Raw genomic sequence first — 27,247 nt, 5'->3', positions numbered from 1 at the left:
GGCCACTTAGCAAGAAGTACAGGGACTGGGAGCTCACTGAGTCCAGCTGTTGCTTGTTTGAGAGGATTTAGGAAGTTGTAAAGCATGAACCAAGACCAGCCCTTCATATGGTAAAGTTTCTGTTAATAGCTTGGGTGACCCTTAAGTTGGGTGAGATGGAGTCTCAGGGGCTCTCCAGGATGGAGCAAACAGTGTTAGCCAGGTTGATGGAGTCTCGGATATGGCACCTGCCTGCTGGCTCTGTGGCTTTGTTGGGGGAGAGTTCAGAAAAGTGACAATGGCCTCTGCCCTTCTTTCTGTCTGGGGCGAGGCTGTCCCCCAGCTTCTGCCTTGATGCCAGAACTTCAGTTCCCCCTGTGTGCCACTGGTGCCTTTCAAGCTGCTACCCCAGTGCTGGAGCTCAGAGGGAGTGGGTCTGAGTAAGTTCATGTATGGATTCTTTAAGCAGAACTGCTTGGGACTCCAGAAGTTTCTTCTACCGACTCAGTCCCTGCTCATTTTTGCAGTCAGAAGTTGTGGGGACTTACTTTCCTGGCACTGGAACCCTGGGCTGGGGGCCTGGTGTGGGACTGGGACTCCTCACTCCTGAGATACCCCTCCTGAATTTTTATCCCCCACACGTGGACGTGGGACCAGCCCATTCCATGTCTCCCCGCTTCTATCAGTCTGAGTGGATGCAATTTCTTCAATTCCATAGTTGTCAGACTTGTGTTCAACTCGATTTCGTCCTAAGTGGCGGTTGTTCTATAACTTAGTTGTAATTCTGATGCAGTTGTGCGAGGAGATGAGCCGTGTTCACCCATGCCACCATCTTGACTGGAAGTCCCTTTAGATTGCAAACATGTATTAACTGTAAAAAAATTATCTTTAAGTTTCTTTTCATGATTTCTTCAAAAGACAACTGGCTGTTTAAAGCAAAAATCATAATATTGAATCATGGAGTTCATAATGTATGTAGATTGCCTTCGTCCATCTGGGCTGCTCTAACGGAACACCAGAAACTGGCTTATAAACAACAGAAATTTATTTCTCACAGTTTTGGAGGCTCGAAGTCCAAGATCAAGGTGCCTGCAGATTTGGTGTCTGCTGAGGGCCATTTCCTGATTTGCAGACGGCTGTCTTTTCACTGTGTCCTCACACGATGGGTGGGGGGGTGAAGGTGTTCTCCAGGGCCTCTTTCATCAGGGCGCTAATCCCATTTACGAAGGCTCTGCTTTGGTGAGCTAATCACCTTCCAAAGCCCACCCCTCACACCATCACATTGGGGGTTAGGATTTCAGTGTATGAATTTGTGGGGACAGCAAACATTCAGTCTATAGCGTAGACGTAAAATATATGGAAGCAGTAGCTCACAGGTTGTGGGGAAGGAAGGAATTAAAATTATACGGCTCCAACGTCCTTACCTTTAATGGGAAGTGGTACAAAATTAGTTATGATTTAAAAATGGGCAAACGATCTAGAAAGACACTTCAATAAAGGAAGAGATACAGATGGCAAGTAAGCATATGAAAGGATACTTCGTATCCTACGTCACCAGAAAACTGCAAATTAAAACAACCACGAGATACCACTGCACACCTATTAGATCGGCCACAGCCCAGCACACGGACGGCACCCAGCGCTGACGTGGACGCGGAGCCGCGGGGACTCTCAGTCGCTGCTGGCAGGAATGCAGAACGGTGCAGCCGTGGTGGAAGACAGTGTGGCGGTTTCTTACAAAACTGTCTTCTAAAAAATAGTAAACATGTTCTACCATACGATCCAGAAGTCATGCTCCCTGGTATTTACCCAAAGGAACTGAAAACTAACTTCTACACAAAAACCTGTGCATGGTGTTTGTAGTGGTTTTATTCATCATTGCCGAGGCTCTGAAGCAACAAAGATGCCCTTCAGTGGGTAAATTGATAAACTGACCAAAAGAAAGAGCTATGAAGCCGTGAAAAGGAATGGAGGAAACGTAAATGTGTATTACTAAGTGAAAGGAGCCAATACACACTGGCTGATTCCAGCTACACGACATTCTGAAAAAGGCAACACGAGGAGACAGTGAAAGATCAGTGGTTGCCAGGGATTTGGGAGGCGGGAGGGAGGGGCGAAAGGGCAGAGCACAGAGGATTTTTAGGGCAGTGAAACTAGTCTGTGTGAGGTTATAGTGGGTCTGTGTCATCACGCATCCATCAAAACCCACAGGACATGCAGCACAGAGTGGGAACCCTAATGTCAGCTGTGGGCTTGGGCCGATGACGCTGTGTCAGCTTCGGCGCACGGGTCACAGCGAGCGTGTAATTCTGATGCAGGGTGGGGGTGGGGCAGAGGCCCGAGCGAGCTTGTGCGGAGGGAACATGTGGGCGTTCTCTGGACTGCTTACTCAATTTTGCTGTGGACCGAAACTGCTCTAAAAATAAAGTCTATAATTTTTTAAAAAGGTTAAGAATGCATCATGTAATACCTAGAACAACCAACTGCAACGAAAAATAATGCTAAAAAGTATAGCTAAACAGCCAATAGAAGGAATAAAATAGAAAACAAAAATTTATCCAATTAACCCCAGAGAAAGCAGAACAGAAGGAACAGGAAAGAAAACCGAGATTGATAAAAAACAAGCAGCAACATGGAAGATCTAATCCCAACCGCATCAAGAAATACATTACATATAAATGGACTTGAGGAGAAGTGATACCAACATTACATACAACCCTTCAGAAAATAGAGAAGAAAGCATGTTTTGTCGTGTTTCAATATTGGGGTTAATAAAACACGCCTGGAAGTTGACTTTCTTCTCTGTTTTCTGAATGATCTGACGTAATGTCGGCAGTTTCTTCACAAGTGAAACACACTTGTCACGGCCACCAGCAACGTCCCTCCGAGGGGGTCACCCAGCACACCCTGAGTGAAACGTACACAGTAAGACGCGCGCGTGACGCTTACGGCAGCTTAACCCCAAACTGGGAATTGCCCAAACGCCTGTCAACAGGCAAGTTAAAGGGCGAGCTGTGGACTCTCAGGAAATGGAACACCACTCAGCCACACGCCAGGAAACTGCCTCACGCAGGAATCCACAACACGTGACGCTGAGTGAAAGAACCCACTCGCAAAGGAGCAGGCGCCACACGATGTCTCGCTGTGAAAGTCACGGAGAGGACAGGACACTGCTTTGCGGGCTGACTTACAGAGAGGTACGGGGAACTTTCCTGGGGTGCTGGCAGTGGCTTTGGTCTTGATTGGGGGGCACTGCTATCAAAGCCATCATCCTGGGCGATTTCACGTGTGTGTGTCTCATGGACATTCCACGGGACACAGACGTGTGTGGGTCCTGCCTGGTCCTGTAAATGCCTGGAGGCAGCGGGACGCTCTGAATGCCTGCCTCCTCGAGGTGCTGGTCACAACGTCCAGAGGCCGTCATCTTTACTGCACTAGGTTCTGGGGTCGTGACCCGTGGGTTCCGCTGTTAGTGTCGGTCACCCCCGCCGAGCACAGGGAGGGTCCGAGCGATGCTGGGTTTGTTGGCTAGACCGCCCCAAAGGGGGCGGGCACACACACGTCCACGAAGCCACAGGAGACAGAAAGGGAGGAACCCCCCAGGCACCACAGGAGAACGCTGAGCTCTCATTTTATACACTGCACGCTTTTTGGTTTAGAAATAAGGCACGTCAGGATGACGAAGGCTATGATTAGAAAGCTGTCTGCAATGGGATTTCACTAAAAATAGGAACTATTATTGAGAAGCTGTATTATCGCTCACACACAGCATGTTTGTGCTCCAATTTCAAGCGTTAACTTCACTCGAAAGTGAACACCGAGGCAGTGGTTCATGCGTGGTTTTAGCCTTCGGAAGCATCCATGTCCTGCGGAAGCCCAGCAGTTCCACAGACATGGAGCTTTAGCCCTTCACCAACACCCTGCAGGCAACTTTAAATGACAGCTACCAATTCCGGAGCACTGACGGGGGGGGGGGGGGGGGGGGGTAGGGGTGCAGGCACGGCGCTAGGCGTTTTGCATCAATTACTTCATTTATCCTCTTAAGAACCCCCGGAGGTGTGTATCCGAATTCCTGCTCTGCGGGGACACTGAAGCGCAGTGGGGTCAGGAGTTTTCCTGGGCCCATTTCACCCACGGGCAAATGAACAGGGGCAGAGGGGTGGCCCTTTGTCCTTACCCTCACAGTCCCCCAGTCTACAGCTCTTTAGTTGGAGCCGAGGAGTTGGGTGCCAGTAGTGTATTTGGGGGCGATCCCAGGAAACCGTTGGAGTGCATGGGAATTGAGGCAAAGAAGGAAGGAAGCCCGCAGAGGGGGCGTCAGGGAGAGGGTGACCACCGGGGCAGCTGCCATTCCTGGCTCTGGGGTCCCTCTGGTCAATGGCATAGATGACGCTGGAGTGTACACAGTCCCACTGTGGGGCAAGGAGGCCAGCCAGCATCTGTCCGTCAGCTCCCTCTGTCTCCAGGAGGACTGCGCTGGGGCGGATGCCCTCTGCGCTCCCGCCTCGCAGAGAGGAAGTCCACAGGCAGGCGGGGACTCGCCCCGCACTGCAGCAGACACGCTCTTCATTGTCCCTTCACTCAAAACCTAATGATGCTGAGATGCTACAGCTCTTTGTGCTGTGCAGCATGGTTTGTTAGCAAAGCTCTTTGTGGGTCCTAAGATCCTGGGTTTGGGAGCGACTGAAACACCCCCAACCCCACTGCCCACCCCTCCCGCTCTGCCACCGGTTTGGGCCCCATGAGGATGTGAAACCCAGCCCTTCACCCCAAGTCCTACGGGGGCAGAGCTCAGTCCTCAATTCAGCCAGGTCTACTTACACTGGCTCTGGCTTTTGTTAAGTTCCTTCCCTTGCGGGTCCCCAGCCCGTCTCCCATTGGTCCTCGCTGGGCTCCAAAGTTATACTGAATCCCCTTTATTCTGCCTCCGGGGCAGTCTGGTAAGTATGTGCCCATGGATGTCGGGCTCTCCAGTCTTCCCCCCACCACCGAGGCCCATCTCCGTTCCGTCCACCCCTCATGCAGGGCTTCCTTGCTCCTGGCCCTGTGTTCTGGACGGCGCCAAGTGGCCAGTACCTTCTTCCTTCTGGAATTCTGTCCTCGAGTCTCAAGGCTCAGTCCTTAGTCCCTCCTGCTCCCTCCCTCCCTCCTTGGTGAGCTCATCCAGCCCCATAGCTACAAACATGTCCCATCTCCACATCACATCCCCAGCTGAGGGGGAGCTCCAGGCTCTTCTCAACACGTCTCCTCAACATTGACCTTCAACAGTCAAACCATGTCCAATAAATCCCACACTGAGCTCTTCTCCCCTCCCTGTTGTACCTGCGCCCTCAGCGCCACCCTCAGCCCAGCCTCGTGGGGAGGAGGCTGTCATTCCATTCTTTCAGTGGCTCAGGCCGGACCCTGGAGGCTTCTTTGGCTTTTCTTTCTTTCCTATGTCTCTTCTACTCAGGAAATAACCTTGACTCTTCCTTCGGAAGGTGCGAGAATCTGACCACTCCTCACCGCCTCCACTGCCTCCCCCGCCCCCTTCTGGTGTGGCCTCTACGTGGACCCGCACGGTTGCCCATGATCTGCCCCCAGCACCCCCGACCTCATGTCCAAATGTTTGAGCTCCACGTAGCTGGAGTGGAGAACACCTGGAGGGCAGCCCGGCATCCAGTGAGGACCCGGGGGGGTCATGCCTCAGCAGCAGGACTGAGCTACGCCTGGAGTGAGGGTCCTCGACAACCTTTGGGCACCCTTAAATCCAGGTCTCAGAGGCATCAGAGTGATGGGTGAGTAACCCAGCTGCCTGCCAGGGCAGGGCCTGCGCTCCTTTAATGAGAGAAACAAAACCCAGATGATCAACAATGTAACAAAAAACGCCAACATGGATCCATACAAAGAGATGAAGAAAAACATAACTGGAAAAAGCAAAAACGGCAACAGTGTAGCATGAATTTCTCTATGAAGGCGGAAGCAGCATGAAGAACCAGTTGGGGGACAGAAAGCGCACAGTGGGCAGGCTCTTACACTGCTGAGAACATGGTTTAAAGACTGTGACACTGCTGAGAACGTAGTTTAAAGACTGTGGTAGTTGAGGATACGTACCATAAAACCAAGAGCAACCACAAAGAAACACAGTAATGGGGCACAGGTCACAAACTGAGCATGGAGAAAAAATCTCATTATCCCAGCGGCAGAGGAAAAGAGAGGAAAACATCAAAAAAGGATGAATGGCACAAATAGAAAAATGAATAGCAAGGTAGATTTAAACTGAACCATTTCAGTAATTGCCTTTAATGTAAATGGTTAAAAACTCCAATTAAAAACTGAAATTGCCAGAACTGATAAAAGCTGCCTGTAAGAAATCCAGTTCAAATGTAAAGACTCAGATATATTAAAAGTAAAAAGATGGAAAGGGGTATAACATGTGAGCACTGTGCATAAGGAAGCCGGAGTGGCTACATTTATGTGAGATAAACAACACTTTATTTATTTATTTTCAATATATTCTTTAAAGATTTTATTTAGTTTTAGAGAGAGGGGAAGAGAGGGAGAAAGATAGGGAGAGAAACATCAATGTGTGGTTGCCTCTCACGTGGCCCCCACTAGGGACCCGGCCTGCAACCCAGGCGTGTGCCCTGACTGGGAATCGAACTAGCGACCCCTTGGTTCGCAGCCCGAGCTCAATCCACTGGGCTACACCAGCCAGGAGATAAACAACACTTTAAAACAAGGACTAGTACCAAGGATAAAGGGCAAACTTCATAAGGATAAAGGTATAGATCCATCAAGAAGACACCACCATTCTAAATAAGTATGTGCCCAACAACAGAAATTGAAAATGCATGAAGCCAAAACTAAGAGAACTGGGAAAAGAAATAAATGCATCCACGATATAGTGGACATTTCAACCTCATCTTTCAGTAATCAGTAGAACAAGTAGACAAAAATTAGTACAGGTGTAGGAAGCTTAAACCGCACTATTAACTAACTTGACCCACCAGCAGAATAGACAGCCACAGCGATGCGCCGTGTATCTCAATAAATTCTGAAAACAGACTAAAGGTATACAGGGTTTACTTTTGATCGCAGTGGAATTAATAGAAACCAACAGCAGAAAGATAATTGGAAAATACCCAAGTATTTGAAAGTTTCATAGCGTACTTCTAAATAACAAACGGAGCATAGAAGGAACTCCAAGGTAAATTAGAAAACATTCTGAACCGAGTAAAACTGAAACCCAACATGCCAAAACTGATGAGATACAGCTGCAGTGCGCAGACAGGGAGATCTGTAGTTTTCAATTATTATAAGAAAGGAGAGGGAGGGTGGAAGCAAGGGAGGGAGGCGGGTTTGCCTGGGGTGGGGGGGATTGGTGGGGGGAAAATGCAGACAACTGTAATTGAACAACAATAAAGTAATTTTTTTAAAAAAGGAGAAAGATCTAAAATCAATGATTTAAATAAGCTTCCACTTTTATTAGATAGAAGGAGAGGAGCAGATTAGCCCTGGAGCAAATTAGAAGGAAGGAAATAAAAAAGGTAAGAGGGGAAATCAATGGCATAGGAAAATAAATAGAAAAAGCCAAGGAAACCCAAAGCTGGCTCTTACTAAAAAGAAATCAATAAAGTTTATAAATCTCTACTTAAACTGATTAACTTAAAAGGGAGACGATATAAATTACTAATATCTTGGATGAAAGAAAGGATTTCATTATAATCCTATGGACATAAGAAGGCTCACAAGGACATATTTCAAACTCTGTCATGACAATAAATTCTTAGATGAAATGGACACAACCTCTTAAATGAATCCCCAAATAAGTACAAAACCTGAGTACACCTGTCTAAGAAAGAAATTGCCCTGAGCGGTGTGGCTGAGCTGTTGAATGCCGAGCGGCACCGCGAGAGGCCGTGGGTTCCGATACCTGGTCCGGACTCATTTCTGCACAGCAGGCCAAGGCAACCGATTGGTGTTTCACTCACACATCACTGTTTCTCTCCCTCTCTTTCCCCCTCCTTTCCCTTCTCTCTAAAATAAAAACAAAGAAATTGAACTCAAAATTTAAAACCTTCCCACAAAGACACTCCAAGCATAGATGGATTCACTGGGCATTCTGTTAAGCTCTTAAGGTAGAAATAAGGCCAACTCTATACAAACTCTCCAAGAAAAATTGCTTGTCTCCATTATGTTTAGTTCTTTTTCTGGGGCTTTGTTCTGTTCTTTCATTTGCACCATATTTCTTTGTCTCCTCATTTTGGCAGCCTCTCTGTGTTTGTTTCTGTGTTTTAGGTAGAGCTGCTTTGAATCCCTGTCTTAGTAGTGTGGCCTATTGTAAAAAATGCACTGTTTAAGTCGGACGGGGCGGAGCCTCAGGTAATCGCCAGGGCGGGGCAACCCGTGTCACCACTTTGTGGCTCTGTGTGGAGAAAAGCACAGAGAGGGGACATTGCTGCTTCCTGGCCTCTGGAGTTTTGTCCAGGAGGAAGCTGTCTCCCAGAAGTATAGAGAGTCCCAAACAAGATGGACCCAAAGAGGACCACACCAAGGCACATCATAATTCAAGTGCCAAAGGTTACAGATAAAGGGAGAATGTTAAAAGCCACAAGAGAAAAGGAGACAGTCATCTACAAAGGAGTTTCCATAAGACTGTCAGCTGATTTCTCAAAAGAAACTTTGCAGGCAAGAAGGGACTGGCAAGAAGTATTCGAAGTCATGAAAGGCAAGGACCTACAACCAAGATTACTCTATCCAGCGAAGCTAATATTTAGAATGGAAGGGCAGATAAAGTGCTTCCCAGACAAGGTCAAGCTAAAGGGGTTCATCATCACCAAACCATTACTGTATGAAATGGATAAAGGGACTTATTTAAGAAAAAGCAGATCAAAACTATGAACATTAAAATGGCAATAAATTCACAACTATCAACAACTGAATCTAAAAAAAAACAAACCCAGCAAACAACCAGAACAGGAAGAGAATCAGAAATGGAGATCACATGGAGACCAGCGGGGAGGGGGAAGGGGGAGAATGGGAGAAAAGGTACAGGGAGTAAGAGCATAAATTGGTAGATACAGAATACACAGGGGGAGGGTAAGAGCAGTATAAGAAATGTAAAGCCAAAGACCTTATATGCACGACCATGGACATGAACGAAGGGACGGGATTGCTGGAGGGAAGGGGGATACCAGGTAGAAGGGGGCAAAGGCGGGAAAATTGGGACAATTGTAATAGCATAATCAATAAAATATATATATTTTTAAAACTGTCCCAGAAAAAAACATGAAGAGGCCTGGGGACACTTCCTGATTCATTGTATGAGGCCAGGTGGACATCATAAGAAAAAACTATGGACCAATATCCCTCATAAACTTCACACAATATTTGCACATTGAATGCAGAACAAAAAGAAAACATACCATGGCTAAATGGAGTTTGTACTAGGAATGTAAGATTAGTTTAATGATTTAAAATCCATCAGTTAAATTCACTATTAATAGGGTGGAGGGAAAAAAACCCCACGATTCTCTCAATAGAGGCAGAAAAAGCATTTGATAAAATTCAACATCAATTTATAATTAAGACTCTCAATAAATTAGGAATAGAAAGAAAAAAAAAGCTCTCAGCCTGATAAAGGACATCTAAAGAAAATGACAGCTAACATCATAATTGTTGCTGAAAGACTCCACATGTTTCCTCTGCCACTGGGTACAAAGCAAGAATCTCTACTCTCACACCTTCCAGTCTTCTTTTGGGCTAGATAACCTAGCTAGCACAATAAGGCAAGAAAAAGAAATAAAAAGCATTCAGATTTAAAAGCAAGAAGCGATTCTCTACATGCAGAGGTAAAAAAATCAGGAAATCTATAAAAAGGTATTAGACTTAACAAGTGATAAGTTTAGCCAGGTCAATACACAATAGCAAGTATGTTTCTATAAACTAAAAATTATCAGAAATTAAAACTTAAAAATCCATTGACAATAGCATTAAAAATATGAAATACTTAGTAATAAATGTATCAATATATATTAAGAACTTTACACTGAAAACTGTAACATATCATTGAGAGATATTAAAAGAAAACCAAATGAGAGATAGGCCAGAGGCATGAATCAGAAGGCTGAACATTAAGACAGTAATTCTTCCCAAATTGTCCTATATATTTAATCCAATTTCCATCAAAATCCCAGTAGACTTTTCTTTTGGTAGCAACTGACAGACTGATGCTAAAATTCATTTGCAAATACAAGGAACTTGGAATAAGCAAAATGTTTTTGAAAAAGGCGAGAAATGCTTGGACTTGCATTTCCGGAATTCAAGACTTTCTATATCAATCTATAGTAATCAAGATGGCGTGACATCAACTTAAGGACAGACATGTACGTGTCACGATAATTCAGTGTGGAGAAGGATCGTCTTTTCAACGGACGTTCTGGAGTGAATGAGGATTTGTATAGAGAAGACGAACCTCAGTCCTTCTCTTTCCCATTCGAAGGTGGGCTAGACTTACAAGGCCAGAATGGGGGACATTCCATATCGGCTTCTCTAGAATGCCAGGTTCCTGACAACAAGGAAAGTCTGTGAACTCGTGAGAGCAGAGAAGCCTGGGGAGATTCGAGGACTGACGGCAACGCGGGAACGTGGGCTGTCTGCTGGGACGGAGAAGGCACGTCAGGAGAAAACTGGTGAAATCCCAGAAAAGTACGGGGCTTAGTGAATGATAATGTGAAAAAGTTTACGATTAAGTCAAGGGATGAATAAGCTTTTTAGGTTAAACAGTATTTTTGCGGTAGAAAAAGTTAAAATTCATTTTTATACTAAGTTTACTCTCAAGAGAACTGAATTGTTTTCTTTTTTTTATCCTCACCCGAGGACATGCTTATTGATTTTAGACAGAGGGGTAGGAAGGGAGAGAGGGAGAGAAACATTGACGTGAGAGACGTGGATGGGCTGCCTCTTGCTCGCACCCCGACTGGGCACCAAGCCTGAAACCTAGGCGTGTGCCCTGACTGGGAATCAAACCAGCGACCTTCTGGTTTACTGGACGACGCTCCAGCCAACTGAGCCACACCAGCCAGGGCCTGAATTGTTTTCATAAAGAGCTACTCAAGCATAAAAGTGATTTAAAGCCACTAGTGCTCCTGGGTAAACATCATCACCTTAACGATAAGAAGCAGGCACAGAGTCCTTGGTGCCCCACACACACCACCTGGCAGGGCATGGGTGTCTTCAGAATACTGCTCTGTAGCCATCGGCTTACAAAAATTAAAATTGCATTAACAGTAAATTTTGAAAGGGAAAATAAACCTCAACTTTTGCCTCATACCACACACAAAAATGAACTCAAAATGGGTCACAGACCTGCAAAAGCTAAAACTATAAAACTGCTAGAAGAAAACCTAGGAGAAAACTTCCTAATTACGGAGTAAACTAAGATTTCTTAGCTAGGACACAGAATGCACAAACCAAAAGGGAATAAACTGATAAATTAGGCCTAATCCAAGGTTAAGATTTCTGGTCATTAATTAAGAGACACTAATAAGACAATGAAAATGCAACCCGCAGACTGGGAGAAAATATTATAACACATATGCGACAAAGGGTGTGGGTCCCAAACGCATCAGGAACACTCACAGCTCAGTAATAAAAAGGAAGCAATTGCCACTGGCTCCAGATCAGAGGGGTGTGAGCAGACACTTCATTGAAGAATAATTACAAATGACCAGGAAATACTGTAAAGATACTCACCGTCATTAACCACTAGGAAAACACGAATTAAAACCCAAGGCAATTCTACCGCACACCCATTAGAATGATAACATAAAGACCGCCACTGCCAAGTGCTGGGGGCGAGTGGAACAACTGGGACCCCCCACACTGTGTGGGTGGGAGTGCAAACTGGTGTAGCCACTTTGGAAAAACTGATATTCGAGTTTTAAAAATAAAGTGAAACACGTACGTCACCATGTGGCCCAGACATCCCACAGAAAGGAAAACGGATGTCCTCACACATCTGCCCACAGCAGCCCTATCCATGAAGCCCCACACTGGGGACGGCCCGGATGCCCTTCGGCAGGTGACTGCGGGAATCCGCTGTGGTCCTTCCCGCCATGGCACGGGCCGCCCCAGGAAAACGGACTGACCTACTGACGCACTCGGCACCCGGGCAAGCGGAGGAGGGCGTGCGGTGCGCAATTTCCTTCATCTCATTCTCTTGAAAAGACAAATCTCATCCCTGGTGTCAGAGAGCAGGTGGGTTGCTGACGGACGGGGTTAGTGGGAGGGGGCACAAGGGACCTTTTCTAGGTGATGTACATGCTGCGTGTCTTGGTTTCGGTGCTAGTTCCAGGGGTGTCTAAATTTCCCAAAGCTCCTAAAAATATCCGCTCCAATAGGAGCCTTGGCTTATGCATGAGGCATACATATGTGAGAGGGAGAAAAGGTCCAATAGAAATGGGCTTTTAAAGCAGCAGCGCCACTGACTGACTGAGACTTCCTGGGGGCGGCCGGTTGCAAATGGCCCCCCTCTGTGGCTCAGTCTAAATGGGCAGGCCAGGCACGGCCTACAGGAGGACAAGCGTGGACTGTCTGTCGCCCAGTGTCTGCTCAGTCCTTGGGGAGAGGGTGGGGGTTCCCTCCGCAGATGTCGTGAGTAGAGTGTAAGGTTGTCTCTGCAGCTGCGTATGGCTTTAGGTCCTCTAAGAGTGCGGGGCCTTTAGATGCTAATGTGCAACTAAGATGCATCCCAAGGGTAGCCTGGAGCCATCTGTTCTTCTCTTACTTGTGAAAATGATGGCAGGGCCTTACCAGACAGTTGCTTGATGGCCACCGGTCTCACTTTGTAGGGAGTGCTGCAAGAGAGAAGACAGTTTACCGTGAGATGCTGTCAAAGTCGGTGTGGCCCATCTGGCCCCAGAGATAAGCTCTCGGTGAATTAGAATTCAGGGGATTAGGTGTGTGTATGTTTTTTTCATTAGTTCCTTTGGCTGTTTGGATGTTCCTCGTTCAGAAAAATTCTAAATAGTTTTAGCATATGAGTTAAATGATGAACTTCCCTATAATGTTGCTATTTGGCCAATAAAACCAATTTTGTCCTCAGTGCCACCGAGGCTGCTCAGGCACAGTGTCCCACTGGGGTGGCAGAGGCTCCACCAGAACTGCCCGCGTCCGCCCCAGCCCCTGACCGGGGCAGGCAGGCTCTCTCTCCTCTCCTGGTGGCTGCATCTCCCGAGGGCTCCACAGAGGGTGGGGCCAATGACTCCGCTGAAAATACACTGGCATCTTGGTGATGCCACCCCAGGATTCACGAGACCCAGACAGAATGGGGAGAGACTACTGGCGACATTTAAGATGGATGAAAGGTCAGTCACTGAAGTACGAGGACCTCTGGCAAAGAGACAGGAAAAGACAATTAAGCCAATGGAAAGTAGGCAAAGAATAGAAAGAAACAATAGCTATTAATAGTAAAAAAAAAAAAAAAAAAAAAAAAAGGAAGGACAGAAGGAAGGAAGGAAGACTAACCTTAAGAAAAATGCCACCAGGCACAGGGAAGCGGGCTCTTACAAGCGTGGCCGGTGCAAGTGTGGCTTGCCACACCCCCGGGGAAAGCAAGCTAGTGGCACCAACCAGAATTTAAGATACAGAACCCTTTGTGGATCTGGGAGCAGATGAAGTCTCAGACGTGGCTGGAGACAAAATGTCAAAGCTGAAGCTGCTCTATGTCGGGCACATCACAAGGAGGCAGGGTCCTCTGGAGGAGACAGTGCTGCTGAGAAAGTTGAAGGCAGCAGGAAAAGACAGAGACCAAAGATGAGATGGACGGACTCCATGAAAGAAGCCAGAGGCTGAGTCCACAGGAGCCACGCAGGCCTGCTGAGCACAGGGCAGTGTGGCCACCACTCACTCACAGGGTCGCCAGGAGCCAGAGCCGACTCCACGGCTCATAACAGCAATCTGTGGTCTCACACGTGAAGTTGGGAACAGGTGAAATGTCAGTGCGCGCGGACATCTGCAGGTGTCATTTGTTCCCGGCACTCACGGTCACTCCTCCCATCAGTGACTTTTCCACCGAGGGCTCACCGTGAGCAGGTCCCGGTGATGGAAAGGTGAGCAAAACTAAAAGGCTGCCGCCCCCGGGACTGCCCTCCACGCTCACGGGCAGGTGGAAAGGACGTGTCTCACCGCAGGTGGAATGGCTGGCATGGAAACACGGTGGGCCGTCTCCACAGGGGACACATGATGCATTAGCTGTCCCGGGGAGGGTCACTCAGTGGTTAAAGATGACCTGGAGGGATGCCATGGGGAACAAGGCTGGCTCCACACCAGGGTGGGGGGTGGACGGTGGGGAGAGACAGAGATGAGTGTCCCAGCTGAGGACAGACGCCCCATGGAGGGGATTCATGGGCAGACTTATGCAGAAGCCCTTCCATCACCACACAGTTCCGAATAGAGCTGGTCACTGCCTACAGGGCCATCGCAGCTGCGACAGCACGCAGAGGCGAACCTCTCGTGGGTGAACTGGGTACGGGAACCCCGAATTGGTAACTGAAGGGAAAGTGGGCGTGGGACCGGGCAGTGAGACGGAATGTGCCAAGCAGTCGTAGGGACCTTCCAGGATCGTGACCCACAGATGCTGGCGTTGAATTTCGGGCCCCCCAAGATCCATCTTGGCTCCTTGACCCCCAACCTGACTTGAAACAGTGGGGCCGCCAGGGCTGAATCAACTCCTGTCTCATCTACATGCAGCAGCCTCTCGTCTTTCTCTTCCTCAACGACAAAACCGACGCAAACTACTCTCGGCATCCACTGGCCTTGAACTTCTACGGTATCGTCTTTTCTGAAAACACTCCTGCCCGGCTGCCCTCTTTTCAAACACGCTGAGTGGGGAAGGTGCCCCGCCGGGACCCAGGGGGCCTGTCTCCCAGGCTGGGGGAGGCCGTGCATGCCACCCTCGTGGGTGCACAGCCCCTTCATCCACCAGAACGCTACACTTGACAACTTGGCTGGACCGGGAAACCAAAGGAGCGCTTGCGCGATGACACACGGGCTGTGTCCCTCTGGACCCCTCCTCTCTCCATGCCCCAGTTTTTCTCAGGCCACGTGAGCATCTGTTTCTCTCCTCTGAGGAGGCTCTTGAAGCCACTCGGCCTGGAGGGGGTGGTGTTGTCCAGAAGCAACACCTTTGTCAGCTGGTCACCGGGGGGTCCAGAATGGTCTCCTGTCCAGAAACAAGCATTGGGCTGGACGGCTCACGGTCCCTCCGTTATCTGAACAAAATTGGGAAGTGTCTCTTTGTACTTGTCGGTCGTTAGGGATCAGGGTTGCCTGGTGATCAATCGCCTTTCTAACCAGCTCCTCGAGAGCACGGAAGCCACTCAGCCCACTGTCAGAAACAAGAGCCTCTGGCTCGAGTCACCAGGTTGCAGGTTATTTACAACGCTGGTCTGGATCTTCTCTGATGGATGGAACAGCCAGGGGCCTGGGGAGGGGAGGGGAGGGAGCCCTTGGCGGATTCTCGCCGAGGGGAAGAGTAGCAGTCGGGCACAGGGCTGCGAGCGCTCAGGTGTCTGCAGGGGGAGGACGAGTGGCCTGGTGGCGGGGGTGGGCCCTCATGCGATAGCGCACGTGGACACCGGTGTTTTGAGGAGGAACAGGGCCACTCTGACAGAGGAGTCCAGATGATGTCCCGCAGCTAACGAGCCTTTGAGAACGCTGTGCTGGGGGCTGAGTTTTGGGGAAGGCGGATAGGACTCGACCACAGGGTAACTAGAGGCACAAACCCGGAGTCTGCACCTGGAGAAGTGACTGGTCTGAGCTAGGGGTGGGCGGAGCCAGCTGAGGAAGGCATTAAGGCAGGAAGTATTTCAAAGGAAGACTCAGGTCATGGAATTTGGTTTGAAATGAGCCACAGCATTCAGACGGAAGAGACGGGACATGTGGGACTCCCGTGTCTGATCAGTCAAGAGCCCTTGGAATTTGGGGATGACATCATGAACAGCACACCCTGTGAGTAGGGGATGGGGATGATGGTGGGAAGGCATCCAGCCCTTCCCACTAGGTGGGTCCTGAGCCTGAGGCTGGGGGGTGGGGAGGTGAGAAGGCCAAGCAGAGAGGCTGAAAGTGTCTGCAGAAGCAGAGGAAGCTCAAGCAAGGGACACAGCCTGACTTGCTGCGCCCTTGACCTAGCCATTGTTGCTACGGAAGAAACGAACCCCACACATCTCCTAGAAGGGAAGGCTCTGGCTACTGGAAGGCTGAACACCAGCCTGGGGTCCAGAGTCAGCCCTCAGGGCTTCCACACTCTTTATCAGCAGTTCTCACCTGGGCTGCATGGGGAGCTTTAAAAATCCCTCACAAATTCCTGGTTAATTGGTCCTCGCTCCCTGGTGGTTTCAACTGGCAGCCAGGGATGAACATCAAGAGTGTAGCCAGACGAGTTGATACTGTGTGTTTAGAATGGACAGGACCCCCACAGCGATGGGGAAAGGAGAGGAATGAAGAGGACAGGGAGGCTGTGCTGGGGGCTGCTCAGATGTGACTTAGGCAGAGACGAGCCAGCTGGGGACACCCCTGAGGGCACCGCCTGTCACAGGCGAGAGTGTGAAGTAGACAGAGATGGGGGAGAGTCCAGTGGATGTGGCAGGTCCCCAAGTGGGAAAGGTCACACATCCAATGGGGGGAGAAGGCAAGGGGCTGAGGGGGGGGAAAGCACAGTGGTCAGAAGAGGGGTTCTGCTGGGGTCCCAACCAACACCCTCACTGTCACCTGGGAACCTGCAGAAATGCAGATTCTGGGCCCAGACCTGGAGGGTCAGAACCTGGAGGGGGTGAGAGAGCAGGGAGGGGCGCTCTGTTGCCACAAGTCCCCCACCCCAGCCTGGGGGTGCTGACCACCGCTGGGCAGAGGCTGGTGACCTTTGGGCGATGACCAACAGCTTTGTGAAGAGAAGGTGGTAGAGACCTCATGCACCAGGGTTTCCCACCTCCGACCACTGACGCTGGGCAGCCTGTTTTGTGGTGGGGCCGTCCTGGGCACTGGGGACATGCCGCTGTTCCCTGACCTCCGCCCACTGGACACCTACTTGCAACAGCCATAATGTCTCCAGACATGGCCAGATAGCTCCCCCACCCCCGCTGAGAAGTGCTGGCACAGAATAAAGTACCAAACCAGTGACAATGAGTGGCCAAGTCTGAACAGACAGACTGCAGACACACTGCTTCAACTGAATCCTGGAAAAATGTGGTTTTGCTCAGAGGCCAGCCTGCACGGACAAGAGCTCTAGTCTGAGTGACAAGATCACGCTTGTCTTGTGGACAAGTCATGGCGATGTGTCAACCGTCCTGCGGAAGCGAGCTGGGGCTTACGCTGAGGTTGACAAGAATTTCACTGGAGTCTTTAGGGAGCCAATTAGCACCACTCCTTCCGGGGAGCCCGGAGCCTGTCATCGGGGGCAGAAGCTCCCGATGGGTGAAATCAGGGAGGTGATGGGCACTGCGGCAGGAGGCGGCCTGGCTGAGGCGTCCAGGTGCGTGGGGAAGGCCAGCACCGGCCATGGTCCCCAGGGGCTTTTTACCCGCCCCCGCCCCGCCCATTCCCCGGGTGCTAGTTGGACTGCTCCCTGCACCAAAGCCCTGGCTGTCTTCAGGGGGACTTGCCTGGGGTTGGGGGATCTGCACCAGCCTAGTGGGGCGGCTGGAAGGTGGGCTTCTGAGGGCAGGAGGAAGCAGAGCAGGTGTCCGTCCCTGGGCACCCTGGTGCGCATGTACCTGGGGTGGGGTGAGCCTGCGGGGGAGGTCCCGGGGCACCACCATGGGGAGCCCAAATATTCCCAAGCTGCCATGAAGCAGCTTCAGGACCTCCAGCCGCTGAGTGTGGGAGGGGCTGCCTGGTGCAGGCTTTGTCCCTCGGGCTCAGAAAAGCTGGCGTGGCTCCGTCGATGGGACACCCCGAGGACCGGATTAACACAGGTCTCTTAGGACCAAGAGACACGGACTGGGGACCCAAGCGGCGCCCCCAAGCCCCAGCCACACTCCTGTTCCCTGCGGAGAATGCAGTTTAAGCCCTGCCTCGCCCAGATGCTGGGGTGGAATGGGGACCGCTGGGGACTCTGTAGGCTGCTGGGCAGAGGGGCTGGCTAGGGGTGGAATGGCCCTGGCTCTGAGTCCTTGTCCTTTTTTCCTCTGGCTACACACAGCTGGGCTTTACCAAGTGGACTTATATTCACAAATGTGTTCACTGCTGACCCCTCCCACGCCCTCCCCTCCACCTCCTAGCAGGGGCTCCCTCCCTTCCCCAGAGCAGACAGGAGTTCTGCAGGCGGGACTTCATCAACACCGGGATTTGTTCCACTGGGAAAACTGTCCCCCGGGGGCGCTGGGCAGCGGATGTCCCGCTCCCCTTCCTGAGGTGGACAGGGGGTGGTGGTTAACGTAGGGTCCCCTAGCCTGGTTCCACTACTCATCACTCAGCCCCCATGCCTCAGTTTCCCCATCTGTGAAGTGGTAATATCACCTATCCGAGCTCCTGGGGCTCTTGCTGGGGACTGGATGTGGAGCCCTGGCACGCTCCTGGCACATTCACAGTCGTTACCATCTCGGCAAGGAAGCCTCCTTCCCCATCCCTCCCACCCCACCCTCCCACCTTCGGCTTGAGTTCAGACTTCTCCAGCAGTGAATGATGAAAACCACCACAGAGACCCTCGTGTGGGCGGGGAGAAATGTCAGAGACACCACGGAGGCAGGACGGGGTGAAGCCGCTGGTCGCTTACCGTTCGGAATTTGCAGGCATAGTGGGGTCGATGGAGACCATGGCGTTGTCCGTGGTCAGCAGGGAGATGGTCGTGTTCCTGGAAGACACGCCACGTCAGTGCCTCCACCCAGGACGGTGTCCCTGGGGCGCACCCTCGAAGGGGCCTCACTCGAGAGAGGAGCCCGGAAGCCCAAGGCTGGGCCTCACCCTTCAGACCCGAGGCTCTGTTTGTAAATAAACGGAAGGCTGAGCAGTCCCAAGTGCTTCCAGACTTTCAAGTAAAATGGGAATTGGAGAAAGTCTACTTTATTGGGTTGGACGATTAAATAAAACTGGGGTAGAATGGAAAGGAACACTGGATCGACTCATGAAGGATTGGGTCTGCCCTCCCACTTCATCCCTTTGGGAACCCACCTAAATGGGCACGATTTCCCCTACAGAACGGTTGCAGGTGGGTAAGGTGAGTCTTCCTGCAGCCCCTCACCCCAGGAATGACATTGCCCGGACCCCATTATAGGTGCTCTCTGCTCTTTGGTTGTGTGTTTTTAAAATCTGTGCAATGGGTGGGGGGGTGGCACTCAAATCTTGGGGTTGTCCTGAAGAATAATATGTATGTGTTTCTCAGCACAGTGCTTATGAAGGATGCCCAGTCTCTGGGCTATTTCTGCTGCTACAAAGTGCCTGCCGTTTGCTGTCCTTTCCGCTCCAGACCCCTTTTCTCACCGGTCTGTGAAAGACGGACTCCCACGGTGCTTCTTGGTCACCTTCTTGACTCAGATGCTGACCTTAAAGGCAACTGTCGTGCCCAACCTACTCCGGATCGCTTCACAATCAAAAAGTCGCCACGGAAAACGCACTTGCTCTAATGCACCGCTGATGCGGGAAGATAATTCCCATGGAATTCTGACGGTTCCGTAAGGTAGAGAGCTGGCCCTTTCAACTCATTTCACAAGTCAATCTTTCCCCCAATAGGGATCTGCTATGACCCCCTGAGACAGGAGACACCTGCTGGACCGTTTGGGGATGGGGGGGGCCAAAGCCAAACACAGCCACCCTCCCTCATCCTTTCTGCAAAAGCAAATGAATAAACGAAAGAAAAAGAAAACCTCTCAATGGTACCTGCTGCCTAACTCCGCCCAGTGGTTTCCTCCTTGCAGGCACAGAGGTGCCTGCACCAGGGTTCTGTAGCGAGGTGGGCCTGGTAGGCCCTTCCATCCCTTCCCTCTCATCCCTCCCTTTCCTCCTCCTCGGGCGACCCGTCCTCCCCAGGTGCCTCCCTTTCAAGGTGAGTGGAAAGATGCGGAGGCAGAATGGCGCCTTCCAGCAGGACGAGGCTGCACGGCTCACCGAGGCAGGCCAGTGGCGATGCAGAAGAGGTCCATGATGTCGCTGGGGTTGCAGTACTTGCTGAAGACCACCTGCAAGACAGAGCGACCGGCCGTGAGGGGCGGCAGGGTGGGGTGGCCTGTTCCCATGCTGTGTCAGAGTCCGCAGGTTTGTTTTAAAAAAAGAAAAAAATGGAACCTCGGGCACTGGACTGTTACACAAAACACTCCTCATTCGGTGCATTTAGAGAGGTTGTGAGGAACCTCATCCCTTTGTCATTGGAAAGGCTTGTAAAAACAAGGCCACCACCTGTGAACACCACACACCTGTCATCGGGGTGTCTGACTCACTGGAGACCCGTTGGCGTGGCAATGTCTCACCGCAGGGGGTCCCCGGTGGCCTCAGGAAGGCCGTTATGTGTAAAACAAATTTTGTAAAGGTCTTTAGCTTAGAAAAAATTGTCTTTTAGGACTGGGGCTGAGGTGGCATGACTAAATCAAAGAGGAAATCACAGCGAGGAGGGATGCAGAATGAATCATGCCTGACCGCCTGGGGGCCCATCCAGCCCACGGGGGAGAAGGCACTGGCATCAGCGCCTCTGTCCAAGGGGTCTTGAGACCCACCCTGGGGGACTCCAAGTACAGTGAGGGAGGTGGCCTTCAAGGCTGGGCAGCACGGGGGATGGTGCATGCTGCCGCGCTCTTTGCCACGAGCCTGGGCTGGGCAGAGAAGCAAGCCTGAGTGGGAGGTGATTTTTCAGCTAATATCAGTTTGCATCTTCCTTTATTGGAAACGGTTAAATATAAAGAGCAGATATTTCCTCCCATAAAGGCAGCCTTTCTGTGACTAACACCACTTCCTGTGTGCCAATAGCCTGGCCACGCTGAGACAAAGTCACCGTCAGTGATGGTACCCTTGGTCTGCACTGTCCCCCCTGCAGCCGTGGTCCTGGCCAGCCCTGGACCCTTGCAGCAACCGATCCCCGCACTGGTCTCTGCTTCCGGTCTCGCCCCTGCGCCCAGCCCTGGTTTCTGGAACTCAGATCTGGTTGTGCCACCAAAGGTCCGCCTCCTCGCCTGCGCTCCTGAGGTTCTAGGGTTTTTCCTTCCTAGCCTGAGCCCCTGCCACGCTCCTATCTCCGGCCTTCACTCCAGTCCGTGGGCATCCTCACCCCTGGCCCTCTCTGCTCCGGCCACTGCTCCGGTCCCTCCTCCTCCCCTTCCCTTATTCTTTCTCTGTTCTGGCCATTAGGACTCCATGGCAACTTCTCCATAAAGCCTCCTGACCCCACTGCCAGAAAGCCTTGCCTCTGACCGTGTGCCAGGCCCACGTTCTCACGACAGCACACTGCCAGCGGCCCTAGCACAGGCCTTGGCGTCCCGGCTGTGCTGTAAAGGGTGTGGTGTGGGAGGGCTGTGTCTGGGGTCCTGGCCGCTCACCCACTGGCACGGGAATATCTCCGACTTTGCCATCTTGAACTTTGTGAAGTTCATTTCCATTGCTGGGCTGAAGTCGTACGTCCTGGGTAGGTCAGGTGGCGCTGCCTCTGCCCAGGAGAAGGAGCACCTTTTGTAGTTCTCCAAGGCCGATGGGACAGCTTTATAAAGGTCCCCTGGAAGGGCTCAGGTGCATAGACACTACACGGCCAGGAGGGGTCCTGTCCCAGCCGTTCGGAGTTCGCGGGGTGCAGGGTAGAAATGATCTCAGGGGTTATTTCTCTGCAGTCTCACTGGCAAGACAGCTTTAAGCCATGGGCTTTCCGAGGCTTGACCGAAGGAATCGTTATCAACAATAGCACCTCAGAAGACGAGGGGGCTGCTAATGTGGGATTGTAGCCTCTTACAACTGGGGGGCTCCCTGACTTTGCCAGAAGGAACTGGACTTTGCCAAGGGTGCCCATCCCACAGACCATAGTGGCCGGGATGATGGTGTGGGAGCCGGGCTGCCTCGTGGCCCTTGAAGGCTCCCTCCGCCTCTTACCTCTGTGACTTGAACAAGCTATTCGGCTTGCATGCACTTCGATTTTATCTTGTATAAAACAGGCAAAAGCATAGCGCTGTCACCCACAGATAGCTGGCTTGATTCAGACATTTGCCAGAAAGGCTCTGCAATCAATTAGAGGCCAGTGTGTGACTTCATTGGAAAAGGGCCCTTCAGAGCCCCAGAGAAAAGGACTGTGGGGACAGGCGTCTCACGGCCTCGTCTGGACGAGCTTCAGACCGTGCCAGTGCGCTGCCCGCGATTTCCAGAACTGTTTCTAGTTAAAAAACAGACAGCTGGATGGCATGGCTAACCCGACACCCAGCGGAAGGAGAATGTGGGACCTTCCACTGGGCCGGTCTGCTCTGTGGTAGATGTTTTAATGGTTCGTTTTCTGGATCGATAGGAAGCTCGCTCTTTCTTCCTCAGCTACCCTCAACTCTCACAACCTAAGAGATCCTTTTGCAAAATGAGAAGAAACAGTTTCAAATGGTATCTGATTTTTATTGTCTGCCCTCCCCTAATGCAGAAACTTTTAGTAAGTTTTTACTTTTTACAGCCATGTTGTTATCTGCAAAGCGTCCCTAAGAACCTGTCCTCCTTTTGACCAGGGTACAACTGGGGAAATTGGTTTTGAAGCCAATTTGCTCACTTACTCAGGTGTGCCCAGACTCCTGTAAGGAGCCGAGTGTGACTACGAGGATTTGGTGCTTGCAAAGCCCTCCCCCCCAGGGACTGACCTGACCCCTGGCCCCCAGGCTCCCACCTTCCGGGTGGGAAGAAAGGCCTGACCCACTGGCAGCACAGGGGCCTTGGGATGTTCTGGGGACCCTGCCAAGAGGTGAGGTACTCAAATTTGTAAGAGAGTTTTGTGCCCAGACCTCCCCAGCCCCGGGACAGCGAGCAATCGAAGCCCAGCCAGGCCCAGCAGTGAGGTCTTCCGGCAAAGCAAACACGAGGAGGCCCAAACGGCAGCTGACGGTCTTGCTGCCCCATACAAGCGATACAGCCAGACCTAGTGAGGCCAGCCCCATTCTGCGGTCCGGAATAATCTTTCTTTCAGATTACTTCCAACAACAGGCTGGGAGGCTGTACGGAAGTTTGGGATAAGAAGAAAAGATTCCACGGGGGTGTCTCCAGTGGTAACCCACGCTGCACCCACTGGCAAATGTCTTTTGATATTCTGCATAGAAACGCAAGGTTCTTTGATTTCTCTCTCAAACTGGTTATAACAGCTTAGCAGTTCCCTCGCTCAACTAACGCGCTGGGTAAAAATCTTTGATGCGCGGTCCTCTTATGCCTTTGCCTCACTTATTTAGTTAGTTAGTGAGCCTCCAGCAGGGCCAAGGCAGGTGAGAGGCAGGGGGGAGGGGGCAGGGGTGTGCGCCCCAATGTCAGACCTGCTGGGGAGCTCCGGCCTAGACCAGGTGCTGCTGGTTGTGGGAAAGCAGCCCCCACAGCACCTGTGCTCCGATGGCCTGGGAAGACCCGCCCCCTCCCCAACCGCCCCCACCCCTGCCCCTGAGGAAGCCTCTTCAGGAGGGCACCAGGCTTTTTGTCCCTGTGCTGACTCATTTTGCAACTCCTTTATCCCTAAACAAAGAGCAACAGAAGCGGGCGTGGGGATTATAAAATAAATGAGATGTGGAGGCAGCAAGCTGAACGGAAAAATAGAGATTTTTGTCCTGCTGTCCAACTTGAGGCCAATCGTGGCTAGAATTTATGAGTGAGCATGGCAGGTCACCCCCAACTCTTTATGTGGTTTGATTGGCAGCCCATGATATTAAAACAAGACCCGGGAAATAAACGAGAGGGCAGAGGCCTCCTGCCCCCCGGATATTGATCTTCCCTCGGATGCAGCCCGGCCTGCGAGCGCCGGGAATCGGGAACCCTCCCACCCCCTGCATCACAGAATAACTGATACCGAGCGGGAACCACAGTCCGAGCCCCAGGCCACGGGATCCCCACAAGGGGCCTGAGGCGCATGGAGCCACACGGGGCTCCCACGGGCCCATTCAATGAGCGGCAGCCGGGACTGCATCCCAGGCCACCGCTGTCCAGTGCCCACACCTGGACACCACACCCACGCCGCCAGGTCTTTGCATTTTTTGACGTCCACACTCAAACCATGCTGCCTGGCAGTGGTGCTGTGGCAGGCACTGGGGGTCCAGTGCTTGTCCCCACAGTTATTCCTTCTGTCTGCTGTCTTCTCTTTCACCCCCCACCCTGTGAGCAAGATCGTTCTGTAAACGGGGTTCATCATATCAGCTCTGCCTGCCTCTCCGGGTTGTGATGAGAGATACGCAAGGGAATGTGTTTGAAAGGAATCATTCAGAGCACCCGCTGCTCAAACACGAAATTCAATGTCACACCATCTCAGGTGCCCGTGAATCTCACGGTCCTGCTTGTTCTAACACCTTGGTTCCGGATGCAAGTCTTCAGGGGCCTCCGAACTGCCGAATACATCATCTGGCTGCATGTTGTTTGGGACCCAATTTTTTGTCAGTAGGAATCCAATCTGCAGAATTTCCACAGTTTGAAGAAAGAATGTCTAAGGCAGCTCCTCTGTTTCCTATGTTTCTTGGGGGAGGGAGCTGCCTTTGACTCTGGAAAGTCAAGGACAGAGGCCTGGGGGACCCCCACCCCAAGCTGCATGCTCACAACTGTATGGTACTCTGCTTTGCTGGGACTGACGAACAGTCAGTTGAGACCAGGAAGAGAGGCAAGTGCTCCTGGAGCACGCACAGGCTGACTTCCTGGCTTAGCTCAGGCTTGGGACCGGCCTTGACTCATCCGTGTTGGAGAACCCATAAGCTGGGGCCCAGTGCTTGGTCAGGGAGGTACCAGGGAGGTTGGGCAGGCACCTACTGGGCAGACGCCCTCTAGTTCTGTCCTTATGGGTGGGGACTTCGGGCTGAGACCCAGGGGCCTGCAGCGGCCAGCCAATACCTGTCACAGCATGGGAAGCCTCTACCAGCTGACTCTCCAGCACACTCCCTACAGCCCTGGACATGCAACCCTGGCTCCTGGAGACCTGCCCCGTCCCCAGGGCCTGACCTATGACTGGCCATTACCCAATCACCTTTCCTCACCAGAACTTTTCCCAAGTGACTCAGAGCTGCTAGCAACTGGGGTGAGTGCAGGGTCACGGGGAGGCTGTCCTCGGCTGCCCACAGCAGCCACCCAGATGAATAAGGAGGTGCAGCCCCTGGGAAGGGATGAGAGGGAGGTGCCGACCACAGAGAACAGAGAGAGGGAAGCAGAGGGCCCAGGACCCCCCAGGCTTCCTGGCACCCTAGATCCTGGGGCTTTTTTGGGGGACTCGCAGTGTCCCACCGGAGCTCCGGGCGAGCCCCCTTCTAGCATCCATTGACCACCCCTCCTCGCACCTTCCTGAACCGGCATAAGAACGTTTCTGTTTCTTGGCATCAGAAGGGCTTCGAGCAACACACTCAGCAAAACAGGACTGGTGACTGTGGAGCTGGTGGCCCGGGGGCTGCCACACCCACGTCCAGGTGGCCTCGGGGTTATAGAGACAGGACAGGGCCATTTCTAAAAGCCTGGAAGTGACCTCTTCTCATTTCTGAGTCCAGAGGCCTCTTCCCAAGACAAGACGTGATAAAAGGTGGAGGTTCTGTGCTTCCCTTTCTCCCCCTGGACACCACGCAGGGGCTCACTGAGGGGAGGCTGCAGGAAGGGGCCCCTCCAGGGTCCATCTTGCAGGTATGCGCTGTGCTGTTTGTGCCAGAGCCAGGAGGACGCTGTCTCCAGACTGCCGGGCAGGTCCAGACAATCCCATTTGCTGTTACAAGGTTAGGGAGTGCAGATCTGATCAGCGCTGAGCGGAGCTTCCTGGAAACTTTCCACCAGGAAGTGCAGCCAAGCCATCCACTGAGATGCGCAGGGAGGGTGTGGAAGGGCACCGCGGAGGGAGAGGAGGTGGGCGAGCATTGAGCTGGTGGAAGGCTCTGGAGTGGAAGCAGGACTTGGGTGATGCGAGCACTGAACAGGAAGACGGGTGCCGGGATGCCAGCAGCGACGTGGGGGTGGGGCTGGGGGGTCCGGGCTTCAGCAAGACCAATGGAGGCATCGAGGCGTTCACCCACAGATGGGGGCAGCCCCGCCTGTGCCAGACCTTTTCCGGAAGGTTCTTCCACTTACTGAGAGGGGCCTGGCACTGGGGTTTCCTCACCCTTGGCCTGTGGGAAGAAGCCAGGGCTCGACTTTGTCACCTCCTGACTCTGGCTGCGACCTCCTGCCTGGACCACTCCTGGCTCGCCGAGTGGTGTTTTCGTGGATATGAAAGGTGTTGTAATAAAGCTCTGTTTTCCAGTTTGGAGGGACTAGTCCAGCGAGATCCCTCTGGTGACCAGTCCTTTAATTCAGCAGCAGACCCGCCGTGGGGAAGTACCCAGGCCGTGCTGCACACAGGTTTTAGGAAGCTCAGCTCCCAGCACTTGGGAGGGAACCCTGGCACTCGGGAGGGAACGGAGGTATGCACCACAAGAGGAGGGCCTCCCGGACTCCACGTGTGACCTTGACCATGGAGTATGGCAGGCCCAGCACCTGCTTCCACGCCCACCTGGCCCTGGCCAAGGTGGTCATGGCTGCCGCACCGTCTGTTTTCAGACGTGGAGGCCGTGTTTTTTCCTGCACCCACGGCCCCAGTGGGTGCTGCCCCACAGGTGCTGTATCCCATTTTTGCCAGATACCAGGTCTGGTTTTCGGAGTGTGCACCCATGGATGGACAGAGAATTCACCCTCATGAAAACGTTTTAAAAGAAAGCTTTAAGAAAAGCTTGTCCCAATGCCCATCATCTGCTCTCCTTTTTCTGCTTGCCTTTGTCTCTTTGGGATGTCTGACCAGTTGCTGTGGAGGGCGCACAGCCCAGAGCAGGGCGGCCTCTGTGGTCCCAGGCCTCCTGGGCGGCCAGGGAGCTCCGGGCAGGACTGCAGGAGGAAGCATGGGTGTGGCACCCTTTCATCCGGGCCCCACACATGAAAATGACCGGTCATTGTCGCTGCCCCATTTACCCTCATCATTTCGGCATCTGTTCAGTCCAAATGCTGCTGGTCGTGGCTCTGAGGGAGTTATTCCTTCTGAGCAATGAGACACCCATCCAGCTTGGGAGCAGGATCGTGGAGACATCACAGGGGCTTGAACAGCAGAGGGGAGGCCAGGCCCCTCTCCCAGCGCCCCAGGCTCACATCTCCTTCCCTATCTCCC

The 27,247-nt window shown here is 52.0% G+C and overlaps 1 protein-coding gene across 2 annotated transcripts in view; it reads right to left on the bottom strand.

Annotated features, from left to right (window-relative positions):
- Positions 1–27,247, bottom strand: part of PDE9A (phosphodiesterase 9A) — an 87,274-nt gene that overhangs the window by 45,371 nt on the left and 14,656 nt on the right. For both annotated transcript variants that reach the window (XM_053917413.1, XM_053917417.1), the window contains exons 2-4: positions 20,062–20,132; positions 18,734–18,811; positions 12,775–12,818 (exon numbers count right to left, since the gene is read on the bottom strand). In XM_053917413.1, the coding sequence (XP_053773388.1) occupies positions 12,775–12,818; positions 18,734–18,811; positions 20,062–20,132 (193 nt within the window). The remainder of the gene's footprint in view (positions 1–12,774; positions 12,819–18,733; positions 18,812–20,061; positions 20,133–27,247) is intronic.

This window comes from Desmodus rotundus, chromosome 2 (genome assembly GCF_022682495.2).
Source record: "Desmodus rotundus isolate HL8 chromosome 2, HLdesRot8A.1, whole genome shotgun sequence".
Taxonomy (NCBI): Eukaryota; Metazoa; Chordata; class Mammalia; order Chiroptera; family Phyllostomidae; genus Desmodus; species Desmodus rotundus.
Note: the sequence above shows the minus strand (reverse complement) of the source record. Positions and strands in the feature narration are given on the sequence as shown.